Source organism: Hoplias malabaricus, chromosome 3 (genome assembly GCF_029633855.1).
Source record: "Hoplias malabaricus isolate fHopMal1 chromosome 3, fHopMal1.hap1, whole genome shotgun sequence".
Taxonomy (NCBI): domain Eukaryota; kingdom Metazoa; phylum Chordata; class Actinopteri; order Characiformes; family Erythrinidae; genus Hoplias; species Hoplias malabaricus.
The window spans coordinates 23,150,752-23,168,647 of NC_089802.1; the positions used below are offsets into that span (position 1 = coordinate 23,150,752).

Here is a 17,896-nt window from a genome sequence, read left to right on the forward strand (position 1 = left end):
CCCGAAATTGGGGCTGTGAGTCATGCCATTTAATTGTGACACCCATTAACCCATAGAAAATATAGGAAATCTGACATAGTATTTTTTCACAAATTTGTTACAAGGTTTTAAAAGGTTCACATGTCCAACTGAGCACGAAATGTATTGGTCCTTGGGTGTACTACATCATAGGCCCGAAATTGGGACTGTGGGTCATGTTGTTTAATTGTGAAACCTATTTTTCTGGTCCAGAAACAGAAAATATTGAAAATCTGATATAGAATCTGTTTTAACAAATTTGTTACAAGGTATACATACAACACATTAGGAAGCTGATGTTAAATCAGCTTTCAAAAGTGTGTTACAGGGTTTACGTATTTAAAAGCTGATATTTAAATGCCTCATACCAAAGACCTTTATTTTGAAAAGAAGTTGCGTCGCTAAAGCTGTTCTCCGCCAGAAAGAACTTATCTGCAATTCACATAATGATATCTATCAACATCTTACAGCGGTAAAAACATTGAACGCCAGTGTGTGTGAATAAGTTCACAATATATAGTAATTACACTGAAAGTCATTTGGCGTGTACATTCTGTTTTTCTTTAATAACCGGGATATTCGTGGGTGAATGTCTGGCGAATATCGAACGTTGGGTTTTGTCGCTGTTTTCACACTCCACGCACTGTTCCCCCATGAAAGATTCTGGCGCTGTCGCAGGGGAAATATCATGTGTCTCATACTTTAGACGTCTTCTGTTAAGAATCTCTTATCTCGCAAGTTACTCTGGAATAGTCGGTAAAAAAATTGGGTTGGTAATTTTAGAGTAAAATAGGCGTTGATTGTATTGACGGTGAGATTTGGTTAAATCTGTCGTTGACTGCACAAATGGACTCCGGAGACACAGCCCCAGATAGTTGGGAACAGGAGGATGATGTGGAGGCCACAGACTCGGAGCTACAGTCAGCTTTCACCCGCCTTAACGTGAATGCTCCGGAGTTTGTTCCTTCCTTCATCACAAGAGGAAACCCTGAAAACATCGGCCACGACGGTAAAAGCAGTCAGCTTAAGCGAAGCCAACAGTTTCGTTGCTTAGGCTAGATAGCTTACGTTAGCACATATGACAACGCTCTGAAATATATTAACTGCTAGCTAGCGAACTGGACAGACAAAGCTGCAACAGCATGTAATCCAAAAAAAAAAAAAATCTTATGAAACGTACATATACACAGATACATGAGTCTGTATGGTTTACGAACAGAAGCGTGACGTTGAAGTCTTGTAACTACAAGTTTGATCTCTAGCTGAAACATTACAATTCAGCCAACGTTAGTAAACGTATTAAAATGATCCTGGTAACGCTGGTTATTAGAAGATTTCACGTTAAGTAGAATTGTCCTTTACTTTGTAGAGTTAATTTAGCATAAATTGCTGTTCATTACGTAGTATAATTTAGCACTGTTATTATAAAATGTAATGCTTATAGCGCTTTTAAAATACATTTACGGATTCAGATTTCTTTGTGGTGGTTGACGATAGGAACCAAGTGTTGTGATATTGTACTGCAAATATAGCACGAGGCTGGAGTTGCTTCTTTATTTCCAGCTACCGATACGCATGGCTCCCTATTCGCAGACTGAAGTTAGCTCGATGTAGAGTCAGTGAGCCGCGGTGAACGAAAGGGAGTGTTCGATGTGCACACAATGCTGCGCACATTGCTTTTAACACATCATGGGCAAATGAATAGCACTAAATACGGAAAGTAACAAACTGTTACCCTCACAACACATAAAATAAAACAAAACATGTACGAAATATTTTCTTCTTTACATCTTCGCTGTTTTTGTTTATTAATTTATTTGTTTCTGCAGTTTAAATACTTTAAAGCATTTTAATACATAAAATATTTTGTATAGAATATAAAGATTTAAAAGGTGTTAATTTAGATTCATTTTTAAAAATTGGGCAATAAAAATAACACATGGCTGGTAGGTTATTTAAATATTAAACTGAGGGAAGTATTGAACATACTATCAGGTTGGGACACTAAGTCTCATCCTAAAAACAGCTCTAATGCAAAAAAGCTTGTATTTTGTCAGGCCCTGGCTTAATTTTTCTAGAAACAAGTCATATTAAGACATTTCTTGACATGAAATAAGGTGAGAAAGTGGTTATAGAAGACAAATATTATTTTCTATCTTTTATTTTTACTGGCAATATGGCATATTGAGTATATGTACACAAAAATGTATGAGACTGATATTCTGGAGGGAATTTGAAGTCCTTAATCACTATTTGGATTGTTTTATTTGTTGTGAGGCTAACAGTTTATACTTTCTGTATTTAGTGCTATTCGTTTGTCAATGAAGCGTTAAAAGCAATGTGCGCAGCATAATGTGCACATTGAACACTCCCTTTCGTTCACTGCGTCTCACTGAATCTGCATCGGCAAATAAGGAGCTAACTTCAGTCTGCGAATAAGAGGCTGCAAATAAACGAATCAGGAGCCGTGAATAAGGAGCCAACTTCAGCGTCATAAATTTAGTCGTCTGTGATTTCATATGTTGAGCTGATATAGAATTTAATATATACATATATATATATATATGTGTGTGTGTGTGTATATATATATATATATATATATATATATATATATATATATATATATATATATATATATATGTTTCAATGCTAACTTAGTTAACTCGTTATTCATTTTGCAGGTGTGTACTCAAGTTTTCCGGTCAATATTCTGACATGTGTAGATGGCAAGTCTAGTACTAAAATGCTTTTATAGGTAAACCCTGTGCTACCAGTAGCACAAGTAGAATGTGATATTTTTTTTTATACAAGTGGATAACATTTGTAACGTAACAAAATGTGTTGTACTTATTTGTTTCAAGCAGTCTGCTCTCTTGCTAGCATAACTGCATGATTGAATATTCTGAGTCTGACAGCAAAGATTGAGCAATAAACAAGAGCTGGATTAAAGCACGGCAGTATAAGAACGTTACTTGTTGAATGTCACACACCATTACACATTATGAGCAAGTCCTGAAGCTAAATGGCTATCTGTTGAGTCTGACAATAAGGTATTGTACACAAATTATTATACTCCTGCATTATATGTAGAGAAAGTTGCCACGTTATCAGTGAGGGTGTTCAATGTTGAAACTGAATCTGAATATGTGTGATCTGTTCATAAATCACTTGGCTTGTGAGAAACAGAATTGCTGGCAGGTTGAGTTGCAAGTTTTTATGGTACAGTATGGCTTATGAAATGACAGACATGTTGAGTCCGGTTTTCTTAATGTAAAAAATGCTACATCAGTAATTTTACTGTACATTTATTTTAGAGCAGTGGTTCCCAAAGTGGGGGCCGGAGCTGTTGCACGGGGGGTGGGGGGGCACGATGATGCATATCTCAAAGCAAATTCATACCAGTCACTGACATGAGGGGATTAAAAATAGTCTCATCTTCAAAAGGAGAGAATGGCAGAAAACGTTCGGGAACCTCTGGACTAGAGGATGACCAACACAAACTGTGAACTATGTAGCGGAGTCAGTGATAATTAATTATTTGATTAAGGTAAGCTCCATGTTTGGGAGCAATTAAGTAATATGTAGTGTCTTTACCTATCCAATTTTAGCTTGAACAATTAGGTCATCATGTTGGATGACTACATATAATATAGCAGAATTAGCTATAATTAATTATTATTAATGAATTATTAGGCTCACGCTTTTATGCTTACGCTGTAGGTTCCTGGCTCCGAAATTGAATCTGACCTAAAATTAATAATTTTGTACAGGAAAGGTGCACACACAAGCAAATAACCAAGGACTGGTTTTATCACACAACTGGTTTATTAATTAATTTTAATATCAAATAATGAATATTGATTATACATTCATATAATGAAATGGATTACAGCGATACCTGAGGGAGCAGGGAGATTAATATATGAGGGAATTTCTCTGATAATTACCCTAAAATCTAAAAAGGCCATAGTATAGTAAGCATTCAGCACCAGTCTCCTGAGCTATGAAAGAAATGAAACCATGTGACCTTATGTATCCACGGAGCATTGTAGACACAGGCCTTGTAGCATTACAGCAGCGGCCATTCCTCTTCTCCCATTTGGCCAGAAACATGGTCTTAGAAGATCATTCTGAGGGAGCATGTGGTCGCCTTCTAATTCTATTTTCTTAATTTCTTAATTTAAAGAATCCTGCAAGCACATTTATTTATTTGTTTGTTTGAACTAATATATGCCACTTTTAATTTGTTCAGACTGCAGAAAAAAGTAGTGCCCTAATGTTGGATGTTACAGAGATAAAGGTACATGCAGATCCCAGTGTTCTGATTAAAAGAAAAGTGTACAGAGCTGAAGTGTGGCTTATTTTGGATCCTGCTTTAAAAGGTTCACATTTTGCTGTAATATGTAAACCAGTTTTTATTTTCTCAATCTCAATCAGTTGATAAAAGGAAATGCATAGTATTTGCATAGTAACATCCAATATAACTCTACTTCTTAAGCTGGAATGGTATTACAATTTAAAATGTAATCAGAAATTTTATCTCAGAAATAAAAGAGATTGCAAGATTCCTGATTTATATATATAAATAAATATAGCCGCTAGCAGCTATCTGAGGGTTCAAGCATGAACAGGCTTACTAGGGCAACAAAGTCAAATCTGACAACTCCTGAAGTATACGTCGGTTGGGAAAGGATGTCTTGACAGTTGTTGCTATGGCAAAACTGTTAGGACACTGAGCCAAGTAGGTCTGTGTGATGTGTCTGATTTTCTGTGTGAGGATTGGCTGATTGTGTTTGTGATGTGTGTCTGAGAGTCTGTGAGGTGTGTCAGTTCCTGTGTGATGTATGTAATGTGTGAGCAGTTAAAATTTGACAGGCTATTTCAGAGTAGTAATATAAACGTAGGGAAACTTATGTTTGGTAGACTCTTTCTTTGTGGGATGAGCAGTAGAGTTGAGTATGTGGGTTGCACCCATGCCATTTGCCAAATCTTCTCTGCCAATGCCAAACAGCTTATTTTGCTGTTGGTATTGACACTTGTTGATCAGGTGCCAAATAAGCACGTGTGAGCATGGGCCCTGCTACACTGGTCAGTGGGTGTCTGCTCCAAGAATCTGCATGCCACGTTTGACTGATCTGGAGAGAGCTCGTACGATAGGGCAACTTCAAGCTGGTGTTCCCCAAAGCCAAGTTGCAGCATTATTTGGAGTGAGCCATAGTAGTTTAGACACAACAAAACTAACCACTATTTGTCACAAATCTTTGCTTCTAAACCATTAACTAAAATCGATACTGTGTTTTTGAGAATCAATACATTATCGCAAAAGATTTGCTGTACTGTTTTGCTGTACTCAAGTCTAAGGATAATTTCTTGCACCCTATGTTTTATATTAATTTAGTTTACCCCAAACATGTTTTATTTTATGCATGCTCCTGGGGTGAACTTGTTTGGATGGCCAGATCTGGGCCTGTTGGCAGTTGTTTTGAATGTCCTCCACTTATAGGCTATTTTCAGACAGTGGCATAGCTAATTTTACCATGGTGTTCACTCTCACTTCAAAAGTCAGTAGCACACCAAATGTCCGAGGTTTAAGTAAGGCAAGTCCCCTTCAAAATGCTAAGTAAGTTTTCTAATCATGTGCACCTGATGTGATACAACTGTGATGATTATTTTTTTATTTTTATTTATTTATTTATTTATTTATTTATTTTTTAAATAAACTAAAGCCATTTTATATGGGAATAAATATGAGGGTGTCCTAATGTATTGCTGTTAGTTATATTACTTGAGGCTCGGTACTGTTGAAATTAATATTTTATTTCCATGTATACAAATGTATAAAAGAAAAAAAAACATGCATTCATAGGATGTCCTAATTTTTTCACATCTGTGTGTGTGAATACATAATATCCAGATTGTATATATATATTATTTACCACATCTTCTCTACATGGAAAATTACCGGTTTAAAGATTTATTTTCCTAAACCACTGTAAGTGCCAACTTCTTCCCACAGACCAAAAATGCATGTTGATAGATGGATCGTCTATTTATATGTGTCCATAACTGTGAGTATTTAGCCCTGTGCCTAGACTGGCACACCATCCGAAATGTTTTCCTACCTTTCACCCGGTTATTCCGGGTAGGCTCCAGACCAACAGTGAACCGGAGCATTTTGAAGTGCTTAGAGAAGTTAATGAATAACTCAAATTATGACGCATCATAAATCTGAAGATTTTAGGGTCTTAGAAGATTGATAATTGTCCTTTCTGTTGAATTCTTGTCTCCTCACTGTGATGCAAATGTAATGCATTGGCCACAGGAAGAAATTGTATGTGATTTGGTGTACATGTCGTCATTTTTTTTCTATTTCTTAAGGAGAATTCTTACACGAAGTGTCACTGTCACACAGCTCCAGGGACCTGGAGGTTGTGGGTTTGATTCCCGCTCCGGGTGACTGTCTGTGAGGAGTTGGTGAGTTCTCCCGGTGTCTGTGTGGGTTTTCTCTGGGTGCTCTGTTTTCCTCCCACAGTCCAAAAACACAGGTAGGTAGGTGGGTGAGTGTGTGTGTGTGTGTTGCCCTGTGAAGGACTGGCACCCCCTCCAGGGTGTATTCCTGCTTTGCACCCAGAGATTCCAGGTAGGCTCTGGGCCCACCGCAACCCTGAACTGGATAAGTGGTTACAGACAATGAATTCGTAAACGAATACAGTGCTCTTTCTTTAACTTTGACTCTGCCTCAACCAGTTTGTTTTCTACATACTTTACGAATCTATGAACCTTATGAAGATTTACTTTCAACTGTCCTTAGCATCCTCTCTGCGTCCGTCATGTCAAAATGAATCATGTTTAGATCCACTTGTAAATAAATATCAGTTGACGGCTCCATGATCAGGGGCAGCATCGAAACCAGGTAAATGAAGCGATTTGAGTGAGGTTTGCTTTGATCAGTATGTTTTTTACATAAGTCTATATCAAAAACAAAACTTATTTCAAAAGGTCTCGTTTAATGTTTTTGTTGGGGCTTATTTCTGTCATATAACTTGTTCTTAATGTTTTGACATGAACATAATGTTACGTGGTCTCTGACTTTTGCACCGTGCTGTACATACGTTCTAAAATGAGAAGCTCAGTGTGTGCTGGTATGAAAAGAGTGCTTCTAAAGTGTGAAGAGAAAGGCAAGTAGAGCCTGTTATACATCTATGGTCACACGAAAAGTGGCTCAATCCAGCTGTGCAGCATGAGCAACCAGCCGAAATATTATTGTTAATTTAGAACCCCCGCCCCCTTTCCATCACTCTTTTTCTCATTTTTATATTCTAAGTGTTCCACCTTTTTTAATATCTGGCTTTTTTCCAAATTTAGGGTTTTATCCATTCAGGATATTATGCACATTTTCATAATTTGCAAAAACCCTGTGAATGGAGAACACAGCGTGTTTCTGCTGTGACGTGGCATGTAAAAATAAATATATAAAAAAACTATTCCTCTCATGCACGCGATAATGGTGCCGAGTATTTAGCACGGCTTAAATAGACAAAGGAAAGGTGGTCCCTGGGGATGCTGCACCACCATTCTGCTCATATATAAATATATATTTCTAATTAATTGATGAGTGAGTGGCTAATTATAAAGCGTTTAATGTTTTGGCTTTAATATACACATTAAAAAAAAACTAGCTATGTTCATGTAGATACAGTAGCTGTGAGTATCAAATCAAATCAAATTTATTTATATAGTGCTTTTCACAACTGATGTTGTCACAAAGCAGCTTCACAGAATTCCAGTGAGACAAGATTTGACATGAAATGTAAAGACAAATGTAAAACCCTCAAGTGAGCAAGCCAGGGGCGACAGTGGCAAGGAAAAACTCCCCCAGCTGAGGAAGAAACCTTGGTAGGAACCAAGGCTCACAAGGGGTGACCCATCCTCCTCTGGTCAATCTACTGGTGATGATAGTTAGTAGTCCATGAGAACTTCAGTGTAGGGACAGCTTCAAGGCACTTGGTGGTTGCTGGAGCGTGGGCAGCTGGTCTGAAGCGTGGAGGAGGATCTCGACAGTCATCCATCAGTGTCCAGACAGACAGGTGGGCAGTCGTTTACTCGGAAAGATGTAAAGGGATGGAATTAGTTTTGAACTGTTTTGTGTTTGTAAAGTAGAAAATATGAAAATTTCCAGAGTGTGGCTAATGACTCCGGCAGATCTAACTATGACAGCATTAACTAAAAGGAGAGAACCAGGAGGACACACAGACACGGGAGCATCCTGAAACACTGGCATCCCTCCGCTCCACCGTCAACAAACCTGAGTGATCGCGAGAAGCGGCGGGACGACAGCACCAGCGTCTCAGTATACTATAATTCCCTTTGTCCATGGACCCCCCGGATCTGCCGCCTTTATCTATGGGGGGGCATTAGCTACCAAATGATAAACTAAACAAATGAGTTTTTAGCCTACATTTGAAGATTGCGACTGTGTCGGAGTCCCGAACATTTTCTGGAAGATCATTCCAGAGTTGGGGGGCTTTATAAGAAAAGGCTCTTCCCCCAGCTGAGGCCTTCTGAATTCTGGGAACATTTAAAAATCCAGTATTCTGTGATCTGAGTGAACGTGGAGGCTCATAATAGGAAATTGTATCTTGAAGATATTCAGGAGCAAGCCCATGAAGAGCTTTATATGTTAATAACAAAATTTTGTAGTCAATGCGGAATTTAACAGGCAGCCAATGAAGTGATGATAAAACTGGGCTGATATGTTCAAATTTTCTAGTTTTAGTGAGGACACTAGCTGCAGCATTTTGAACTAGTTGAAGTTTTCTTAAATTGCTGCTGGTGCATCCTGACAGTAGTGCGTTACAGTAGTCAAGCCTTGAAGTAATAAAGGCATGTACTAAAGTTTCTGCGTCCTGGAGGGATAAGGCATTTCTAATCTTAGCAATATTGCGAAGATGTAAAAAAGCTGTCCTAGTGATACTACCTATGTGTTGATCAAATGATAAATCCGGGTCAATTATGACACCAAGATTTTTTGCTGCTGAACCAGGTTTAACTGGAAAGTTAGCTAGATTTAAAATTAAGTCTGATAATTTATTTCTTGTCACTTTTGGACCCAAAAGCAGGACCTCTGTTTTGTTGCTGTTTAGAAGGAGGAAGTTACGCAACATCCAGCCTTTCACGTCTTTTACACAGTCCTCTATTTTCTTTAATCTGTGTTTGTCATCGGGCTTGGCTGAAATATACAATTGTGTGTCGTCTGCGTAACAGTGAAAGTTAATGTCATGGTTTCTTATAACTGTGCCTAGCGGTAACATGTATAATGCAAATAATAATGGTCCTAAAATAGAGCCTTGTGGAATTCCAAATCTTATTTAGAATAATTTGAATTTAGATTGTTTACTTTTACGAATTGATAACGTTCCGTTAAGTAAGATTTGAACCATAATAGGGCTGTCCCTGTGATTCCAACCATGTTTTCTAACCTTTCTATGAGAATATTGTGGTCTATTGTATCGAAGGCTGCGCTTAGGTAAAGAAGCACCAACAGGGATACGTGGCCTTGATCAGAGGCAAGAAGAAGATTATTTGTTATCTTGACTGGAGCTGTCTCTGTACTATGATGTTGCCTGAATCCAGATTGGAATTTTTCATATATATGATTCTTATGTAGATATGAACTAAGTTGTTGGGCCACAGCTCTTTCTAAGATCTTGGACAGAAATGGCAAATTAGAAATAGGCCTGTAATTAGACAGTGTACTAGCATCAAGATTTGGTTTCTTGATCATAGGTTTAATAACTGCTAGTTTAAAAGCTTTGGGTACATGGCCCAGACTAAGCGATGAGTTTACTATAGTTAAAAGAGGATCAATAATAGCTGTTAGTACTTCTTTGAGCAACTTTGTGGGGATTGCATCAAGTGTGCAAGTTGTACAGTTTGCGGAGGTGATAATCTTCTCTAGTTCTAATTGTGGGAGTGGGTAAAAGGTTTCAAGTCTTTCTTTTACAGTTATATTATGTTTTATTTCATTCACATCAGGTGGCAGCCAGGATGGATTTGATCCTGTGGCTAGAGTTTGTTGTCTAATATTCTCAATTTTATTATTAAAAAAGTCCATAAAATCTTTACTGGTGAGAGTTGCTGGAATTAGTTGTTCAGAACCTGCTTGATTTTTTGTAATTCTAGAAAACACACTAAACAGTGCTCTCGGATTATTTTTATTATGGGAGATCAGCGAGGCCAGATATGCTGAGCGAGCTTTAGTGAGGGCATTTCTATACTCTATAAGGCTGTCCTTCCAGGCAGAATGGAACACTTCAAGCTTGGTTGATCGCCATTTCCGCTCTAGTTTTCGTAATGTTTGTTTTAAAGTACGGGTCTTATCGTTATACCATGGTGCGAGCTTTTTCTGTCTTATACTTTTATGTTTAAGTGGTGCTACCTTTTCTAAAGTAGATCGACAGGTATTTTCTAGGTAATCAGTTAGTACATCTAGGTCCATTGGGTCTGATGGAGTTGGAACTGGGGTCGATAGTTCTGGTAGGTTTTCTATAAATTGTAGGGCGGTAGATGGTTTTATTATACGCCTTGTAGAATAGCGAGGGTTCTTAAATATATTATGGATAAAACGTAGCTCATATGAAATTAAGTAATGATCGGAGATTGCTGAGGATTACGGTAAGATATTAATTTTGTCAATGTTAAGACCTAGTGTCAGAACTAAGTCTAAAGTGTGGCTGCAGTAGTGTGTAGGCCCTGTTACATTTTGAGTAATACCAATAGAGTCTAAGATTGAGGTAAATGTCTTTTTTAGTGGGTCACTTTCCTTCTCAAAATGGATATTGAAATCTCCTACAATTATAACTTTATGATTGCACACCGCTAGGTTTGTAGCAAAATCGCTGAATTCTTTCAGAAATTCTAAGTAAGGCCCTGGTGGTCTGTAAATGTTGCATAATAAAAATGCGTCCTTTTTTGTGACCGGATTTGTAATAATAGTGGAGAGAACCTCAAAAGAAGAGAAGGTGTCACATTGTTTAAGACTAATTTCTAGGGTATTTTGGTAAATTACACATAATCCACCTCCTTTGCCTGATATTCTTGGGCTATGTGCATAATTATAGCCTAGGGGGGTGGCTTCATTTAGTGCTAAATATTCATTTGGTTTAACCCACGTTTCCGTGAGACAGAAAACATTGAATTTATGATCACTTATAATATCATTTACGATGAGTGCTTTTGAGTTTAGTGATCTTATGTTGAGTAACCCAAATTTTAGTTCTGAGGTGTTGCTGCTAGGTGTTGTGTATGATTTAATATTGATTAGGTTGCTGAAACAGGCTGATTTTGTTTTTCTACTTTTACATTTAGTTCGGGGGAAAGACACAGTCTCAATACAGTTGAACCTGGGTGACGTCTCAAGACAGTTCGCAGACGGTCGGTTTAGCCTGTCTGTCTGCGGCCTGGTCCCGGCTCTGGATTGTCAGCAGCTATCTACACTACTCTGCTGACTAACTAAAAGACTATGTGCTATACTGCAAGAAAGTAAGGCAGCACCCTCCCGCGTGGGGTGGATACCATCCCTACCTATAAGACCAGGCTTGCCCTCAAAACGTAACCAATTGTCTATAAAGCCCACTTGATTTTCGGAACACCACTTGGACATCCAGCAGTTTAACGCCCAAAGTCTGCTGTAAGCTTCGTCGCCACGCCGCATTGGTATGGGGCCAGAGCAGATTACGGCATCGGACATCGTCTGGGCCAGTTTAATCACCTCTGTAATATTACCCTTAGTTACCTAAGACTGCCGCAGACGAATATCATTGGCCCCTACATGAATGACTACCCTCGAATATCTCCTATTAGCTAACAGTCTAAGGTTGCCACTAATATCCGGCGCTCTGGCTCCCGATAAACAGCTAAATGTTACTGCCAGCGCCCCTAAAGGAGTAGCTAATTTCACGTGTCGAACAATAGAGTCTCCTATAACCAGAGCACTCTTAACAGGCTCCTCAGCGGGTGCTTCGCTGAGCAGGGCAAACCTGTTTGACACGCGAATTGGAGGAGCGTGGTGTCCCGGTGGGCTAGCTTTGGCCTCAGCGTTAGCATCAGCCTTAGCTTTCCGGCTATGACGCCGAGACGTCACCCATTCACCCCGCTGTGAGGGCTCTAATGCCGTAGTCGTGGGGGTGCTAACTCTCCCTAAGGCACCCGGAGTTGCTAACACTGAATCTCGCTGTTTATCCCTCAACAATAATAAGCTCCGGATACGCACTTCTAGCTGGTCCACTTTATCCACCAGAGAGCTAACTAGCTGACACTTACTACAAATACAACCACTATATTTATCGCTAGAGGTGGAAAAGGGCGTTAAACTAAACATGCCACACTCTGAGCAGGCAAAACAGCCAGTAGTAGCCATGGAATTGCAGGTACTTACCGCTTTTAGTGAATTTTAGTAACTTACACCAAGAACGTTACTCCAGGGTCCGGTGGCAGTTTTAGTGCCTCTGTAATGAATATTCCTGCGGAGAAAATCTAAAAGATAGATCTATGGATGGTTAGTAGGTTATAAAAACAGATATAAATATAGAAATAACAATGGAAACGAGTAAACAGGAAAACCCGAGCGATCAAAACAGCTTCCAAACGGGTACAGAAACAGCCAAACGGGTTGCCAGATCTCCACTCAGTGAGCCACTCCACTCCATGTGTGTAGCCTGAGTAATATCGTGATTCCTGGCCAGGTCAAGTGTCCTAGTCCGGCCCTGGATCCAGAGATGTCCTGGACTGGTCGTTCACACATGCAACACACATGGGTGTTTTTCTGCCTCAGGCGCAATCTCGCAGCGGGAGATGAAACGCGTGCTTTAGGCATGGCACAGCGAATGTACAAACCGAATTCCAAATAAGTTGGGATACTAAACAAATTGTGAATAAAAACTAAATGCAATGATGTGGAGATGGCAAATGTCAATATTTTATTCGTAATAGAACATAGATGACAGATCAAAAGTTTAATCTGAGTAAATGTAACGTAAAAATGTAAAGGAAAAATATGTAGATTCAAAATTTCACAGTGTCACCAAATCCCAAAAAAGTTGGGACAAGTAGCAATAAGTAGCTGGAAAAAGGAAATTGAGCATATAACGAACAGCTGGAAGACCAAATAACATTAATTAGGTCAATTGACAACATGATTGGGTGTAAAAAGAGCTTCTCAGAGTGTCAGTGTCTCTCTGAAGCCAAGATGGTAAGAGGATCACCAATTCCACCATTGTTGCGCAGAAAGATAGTGCAGCAATATCAGAATTGTGTTACACAGCGTAAAATAGCAAGTACTTTTAAGTTATCATCATCATCAACCGTGCATAACATCATCAAAAGATTCAGAGAATCTGGAACAATTGCTGTGCGTAAGGGTCAAGGCTGTAATGCCACTGTCAAGGAAATAACAGAATGGGCTCAGGAATACTTCCAGAAAGCATTGTCAGTGAACACAATCCACCGTGCCATCTGCCGTTGCCAGCTGAAACTCTACAGTGCAAAGAGGAAGCCATTTCTAAGCAAGCTCCACAATCTCAGATGTTTGCACTGGGCCAGGGGTCTTTTATAAAGGAGTGTGGCAAAATGGAAGACTGTTCTATGGTCAGATGAGTCACGATTTGAAGTTATTTATGGAACACTGGGATGCCATGTCATCCGGACCAGAGAGGACAAGGATAACCCAAGTTGTTATCAACGCTCCGTTCAGAAGCCTGCATCACTGATAGTATGGGGTTGTATGAGTGCTTATGGCATGGGCAGCTTGCATGTCTGGAAAGGCACCATTAATGCAGAGAACTATGTTCAGGTTCTAGAACAACATATGCTCCCATCTAGATGTTTCATGGAAGACCCTGCATTTTTCAACAAGATAATGCCAGACCCCACTCTGCAGCAATCACAACATCATGGCTACGTAGGAGAAGGATCCGGGTACTGAAATGGCCAGCCTGAAGTCCAGATTTTTAACCTATAGAGAACATTTGGCGCATCATAAAGAGGAAGGTGCGACGAAGAAGGCCCAAGACGATTGAACAGTTAGAGGCCTGTATTAGAGATGAATAGGATAGCATTCCTATTTCTATACTTGAGAAACTGGTCTCCTCAGTCCCCAGACGTCTGTTGAGTCTTGTAAGAAGGGGGGATGCCACACAGTAGTAAAAAATGGACTTGTCCCAACTTTTTTGGGATTTGTTGACGCCATGAAATTTTACAACAACATATTTTTCCCTTAAAATGATGCATTCTCTCAGTTTAAACTTTTGATCTGTGATTTGTGTTCTATTCTTAATATATTAGATGTTGGCACCTCCACATCATTGCATTCAATTTTTATTCACAATTTGTTTAGTGTCCCAGCTTTTTTGGAATCCGGTTTGTACATTGTGTGGAGGAGAACTCCTCACATGCGCTGGCTCTAAATTTACCTGGAGTCTTAACTAGGACGTGAGAAGGATAAAGTCTGGGTAAGGTCTAAGACAAGTGCTATGGATGCTCTCACACACACAGAACTGATCCAGATTCTCACGGGCCCCTAATTCATATTTTGACCCTGACCATTTTTTTTGACAGTTGCACCTAATTCTAAACTTGTATTCTCCCTCCTTCTTTGGCTTAAGAATAAACAGCCATATACAGAACAAAATGAAGTGTAAACAAACTATATTTATTATTTATTTTATTAAACTATATTTATTATATATGGCACCTGTAAATGCTTCACTGTTTAAGGTGTAACAAAAACGGCATATATGCTAATGTTACTGTGATTATGTGAATATCGTGCACAGAATTTAATGTGGAACTGAGACTTCAAAGAACTCAACTTAGCACTTGGAAGTAACTGTCATTTTTTAAAAAAACTAGAATGTAATAGGAACTTTTAGAGTGTACTCATGTGTTTGGGAAGTTTAAATTAGTACTAGAAAGTATAAAAACATCAGTATAAGTTCACTTCTCTGCTTCAATTTTTGTTTCATGGTATTGTGGCGCTGCGAGGCTGTTAAAGTTGTGGAGAGCAGCTGTGCATTGCACACCGCTTCTAAATATGTTTCCACAGCTATCTTCTTAGACTATTATTTATTAACAATCCAACTTCAAGAAGAACAGTCACAGCTGTTCCTGCAGCTCAGTCTCATGGAGTATTTTATCTAAAGGATAGTTTTGCTACATATTTTGATGATACACTAAGTCTCCCTAACTTGAGGCAAGGAGGCCTTTGTTAATTTGCAGGGTGAGCTTTTAGACTGGTCGGGCTCTGCACATACAGCTCCTCCAGGTAAACTCCGGAACATTTCTGGATTAGTGTGCATGTGTGAAAGGGAAATCAATGAACCTTCCTTTCTTGTGTTAAAAAGGTAGTAAAATAATTTCTGATGTCCTTTTATAGAGAACACTCTGATTTCAGAAATGACATTACAGAAAAATCATATATATCCAAATTTCTATTTAACAATTTTATATAATTATATGGTGGGAAATATTGATGTCAGAAGGCAGTTTGTTGGTGCTACAGTTGGTGTTACTGCCACACTTTTCCAGGGTCTTAAATTCAGTCCTTGCCTCAAGTCAGTTTCTTCCCACAGTCCAAAATTACTTGTTGGTAAGTGGCTGTGTGAAATGGTACACAGGTATGACTGGGTGATTGATTGGGTCAGTGCATAAAGACCCACAGTTCACTGGCACACTGTTCAGTGTATAACCTCTTCAACCTGTACAGTAAAATTCCCTGATATTTAGGATTTGAATAGTCTGTTAGATCTATCTTAATTATTTTAATGTCAGATTTAACAGACTGTAGAAAGACTCAACAAAAAAGGTAGTAAATATGATTCTTCTTTTTGTAAGGCAAGTTCAGAGGGCAATAATTAAAAACCTGTATACTAAACTTTTTCATATTTAAAGATTTTAATTATCTATTAGGGCCATTCAGATTTAAATTCAGATTTAATTTTTTCTATTTGATATTAAGAAGACCATAGTCAATAAGGTGATAAGTACAATTAAGTGTCTTCTCAAAAGACAAGTTGAGGGGACAAGAAATATATATTTATACTTCTTTGTCATAGGCTTTTTTTTTTGATGAATAACATATTTTGTTTTACTAGGTTGAGATGGTTGTTTGCTTTCAACTAAGAATTTTGTACTGCACTCCTCAATTCTTTCTCCTGTTTGTTTGTTAGCACTGTGCCTGAAGGAGGCAGCTAAACACAGACAATCCCCACTAAGTACAGTGTGAGTCAAAAGTCAAAGGATGCCCTTTAATTTCAAAAAGTGATATGACATATCTGAATATCCCAGCAAGTAATGTGTGAGGGGGGCCTATCTTTTAGGCTATGTCCGGAATATGGCTGCCATATTGGATAAACGGCAAGTTTTTCCCAATGGGAATGTGGTCATGTAGTATATTAAAGAAGACCAGAATTGTCTCAGAAATCGATTGCAGCACTCAGATTTACAATATCTATTAACTTGTTCAAAAATTATTAACTAGAAATGTAGAAATTTTGTTGTTCATTACAGGCTCGACCAGATCCTAGATGCTCAGCACTATCTTGGGTCAGAATGGATGGGATGGCGACTTTTGACTCACCCTGTAGTTATTTAGCTGAATAACATGTTAAAATAATTATTCTATTTATTTAACATTTTTACTTAGTTTTCCAGACAGTTACCAGTATTGTCTTTTATTTTTAGATGTGGGCCACATACAATTAATACGCAGTAAAATAAAATACTCAGTGTAGTGTGCTAACTGCAATGGCAATCGCCTCGCCAGCCGACAGTACCAACGTGCAGCCGTACCTTGTCCACATACATGGTGCCACATTTGCGCCGAGATTGCAGCCAGCCGACAGTGCCAACGTGCAGACAGAATTGGGCCAGACGCGGTGGGCCGCGTTCACGCCAAGACGACAGCCAGCTGACAGTGCCGAGCCTGAGCCAGAATTGGCCCAGATCTACCTTTCAAGCTGGGGTTAAACAAACCTACTCTGTTGGTCCACATTATAGATATAAAGGCAGAGACAGTAGCTCATACATTCTCAACATACCTGCTGTGTGGGCATCCTGGCCATTGAAGAACATGTGAAAAGGAGCAATGAAGCATGCATAGCAAGAGGTTGACCCCTCTCTGTAATTTTAGATCTAGTGCCCTGGTGGACAGTGGAGCTCAAAACCTTGACACTGAATGTAGAATTAAGGAGGTGGTCATGTTAGGGTTGATTGGTGCAGATCTGCATTCATATGTCTGTGTCCCTCTTTGACTGGCAGGGGGGAGGGGTCATATGCTATGAAAATGCACAAGCTCCTTTCCCACGGTCTTCAGAATATATCTATCTCATCTTGCCGGTGGCGGATTAATAAATTAATAACCTATGCAACCAGTTGCTGTCTAATTGTAGTGCCCCCTTTCTGTGCAATGTGGTCACATTTGCCACACTGTTTTTTTTTTAACTCTTTTTGATAATTATTTACCTACAATCTATACAGATTGTAAAAATACCAGTTGTTTATTGATAAGACAAATTTCCAGAGAGGAGTTTGAAAAGCTCCATTTTCACATACCTGACTACTGTGGATAAACAATGCATTTTTTAGCAATAGTTGTAATTACAAATTTGCTCAAACATTTGTGTGATTTTTGCATATTATGAAAATTAGCTCAAAATCTAAGTAGGCTTAGCTTATGGGTTCTTGAGGATTTTTTTTGTAGGATCTGACCTGGGGAATCGGGGGGAAAAAAAAAGAATTTAGTCTCTAAGTCACACGGGGTAGGAGATACAGACGATGATGCGTTTCGCGTTGATATAGTCGCATCAGGCTGATCGGGCTGATT

At 38.9% G+C, this 17,896-nt stretch overlaps 1 protein-coding gene across 3 annotated transcripts in view; it reads left to right on the forward strand.

Annotated features, from left to right (window-relative positions):
• Window positions 1-456: 456 nt before the first annotated feature.
• gspt1 (G1 to S phase transition 1) overlaps window positions 457-17,896 on the forward strand; it is a 105,171-nt gene continuing 87,731 nt past the window's right edge. Inside the window, exon 1 of one of the 3 annotated variants that reach the window (XM_066663346.1) lies at window positions 457-1,027. In XM_066663346.1, the coding sequence (XP_066519443.1) occupies window positions 865-1,027 (163 nt within the window). In that variant the 5' untranslated portion in view covers window positions 457-864. The remainder of the gene's footprint in view (window positions 1,028-17,896) is intronic. The other 2 variants (XM_066663345.1, XM_066663344.1) reach the window with 2 other exon arrangements.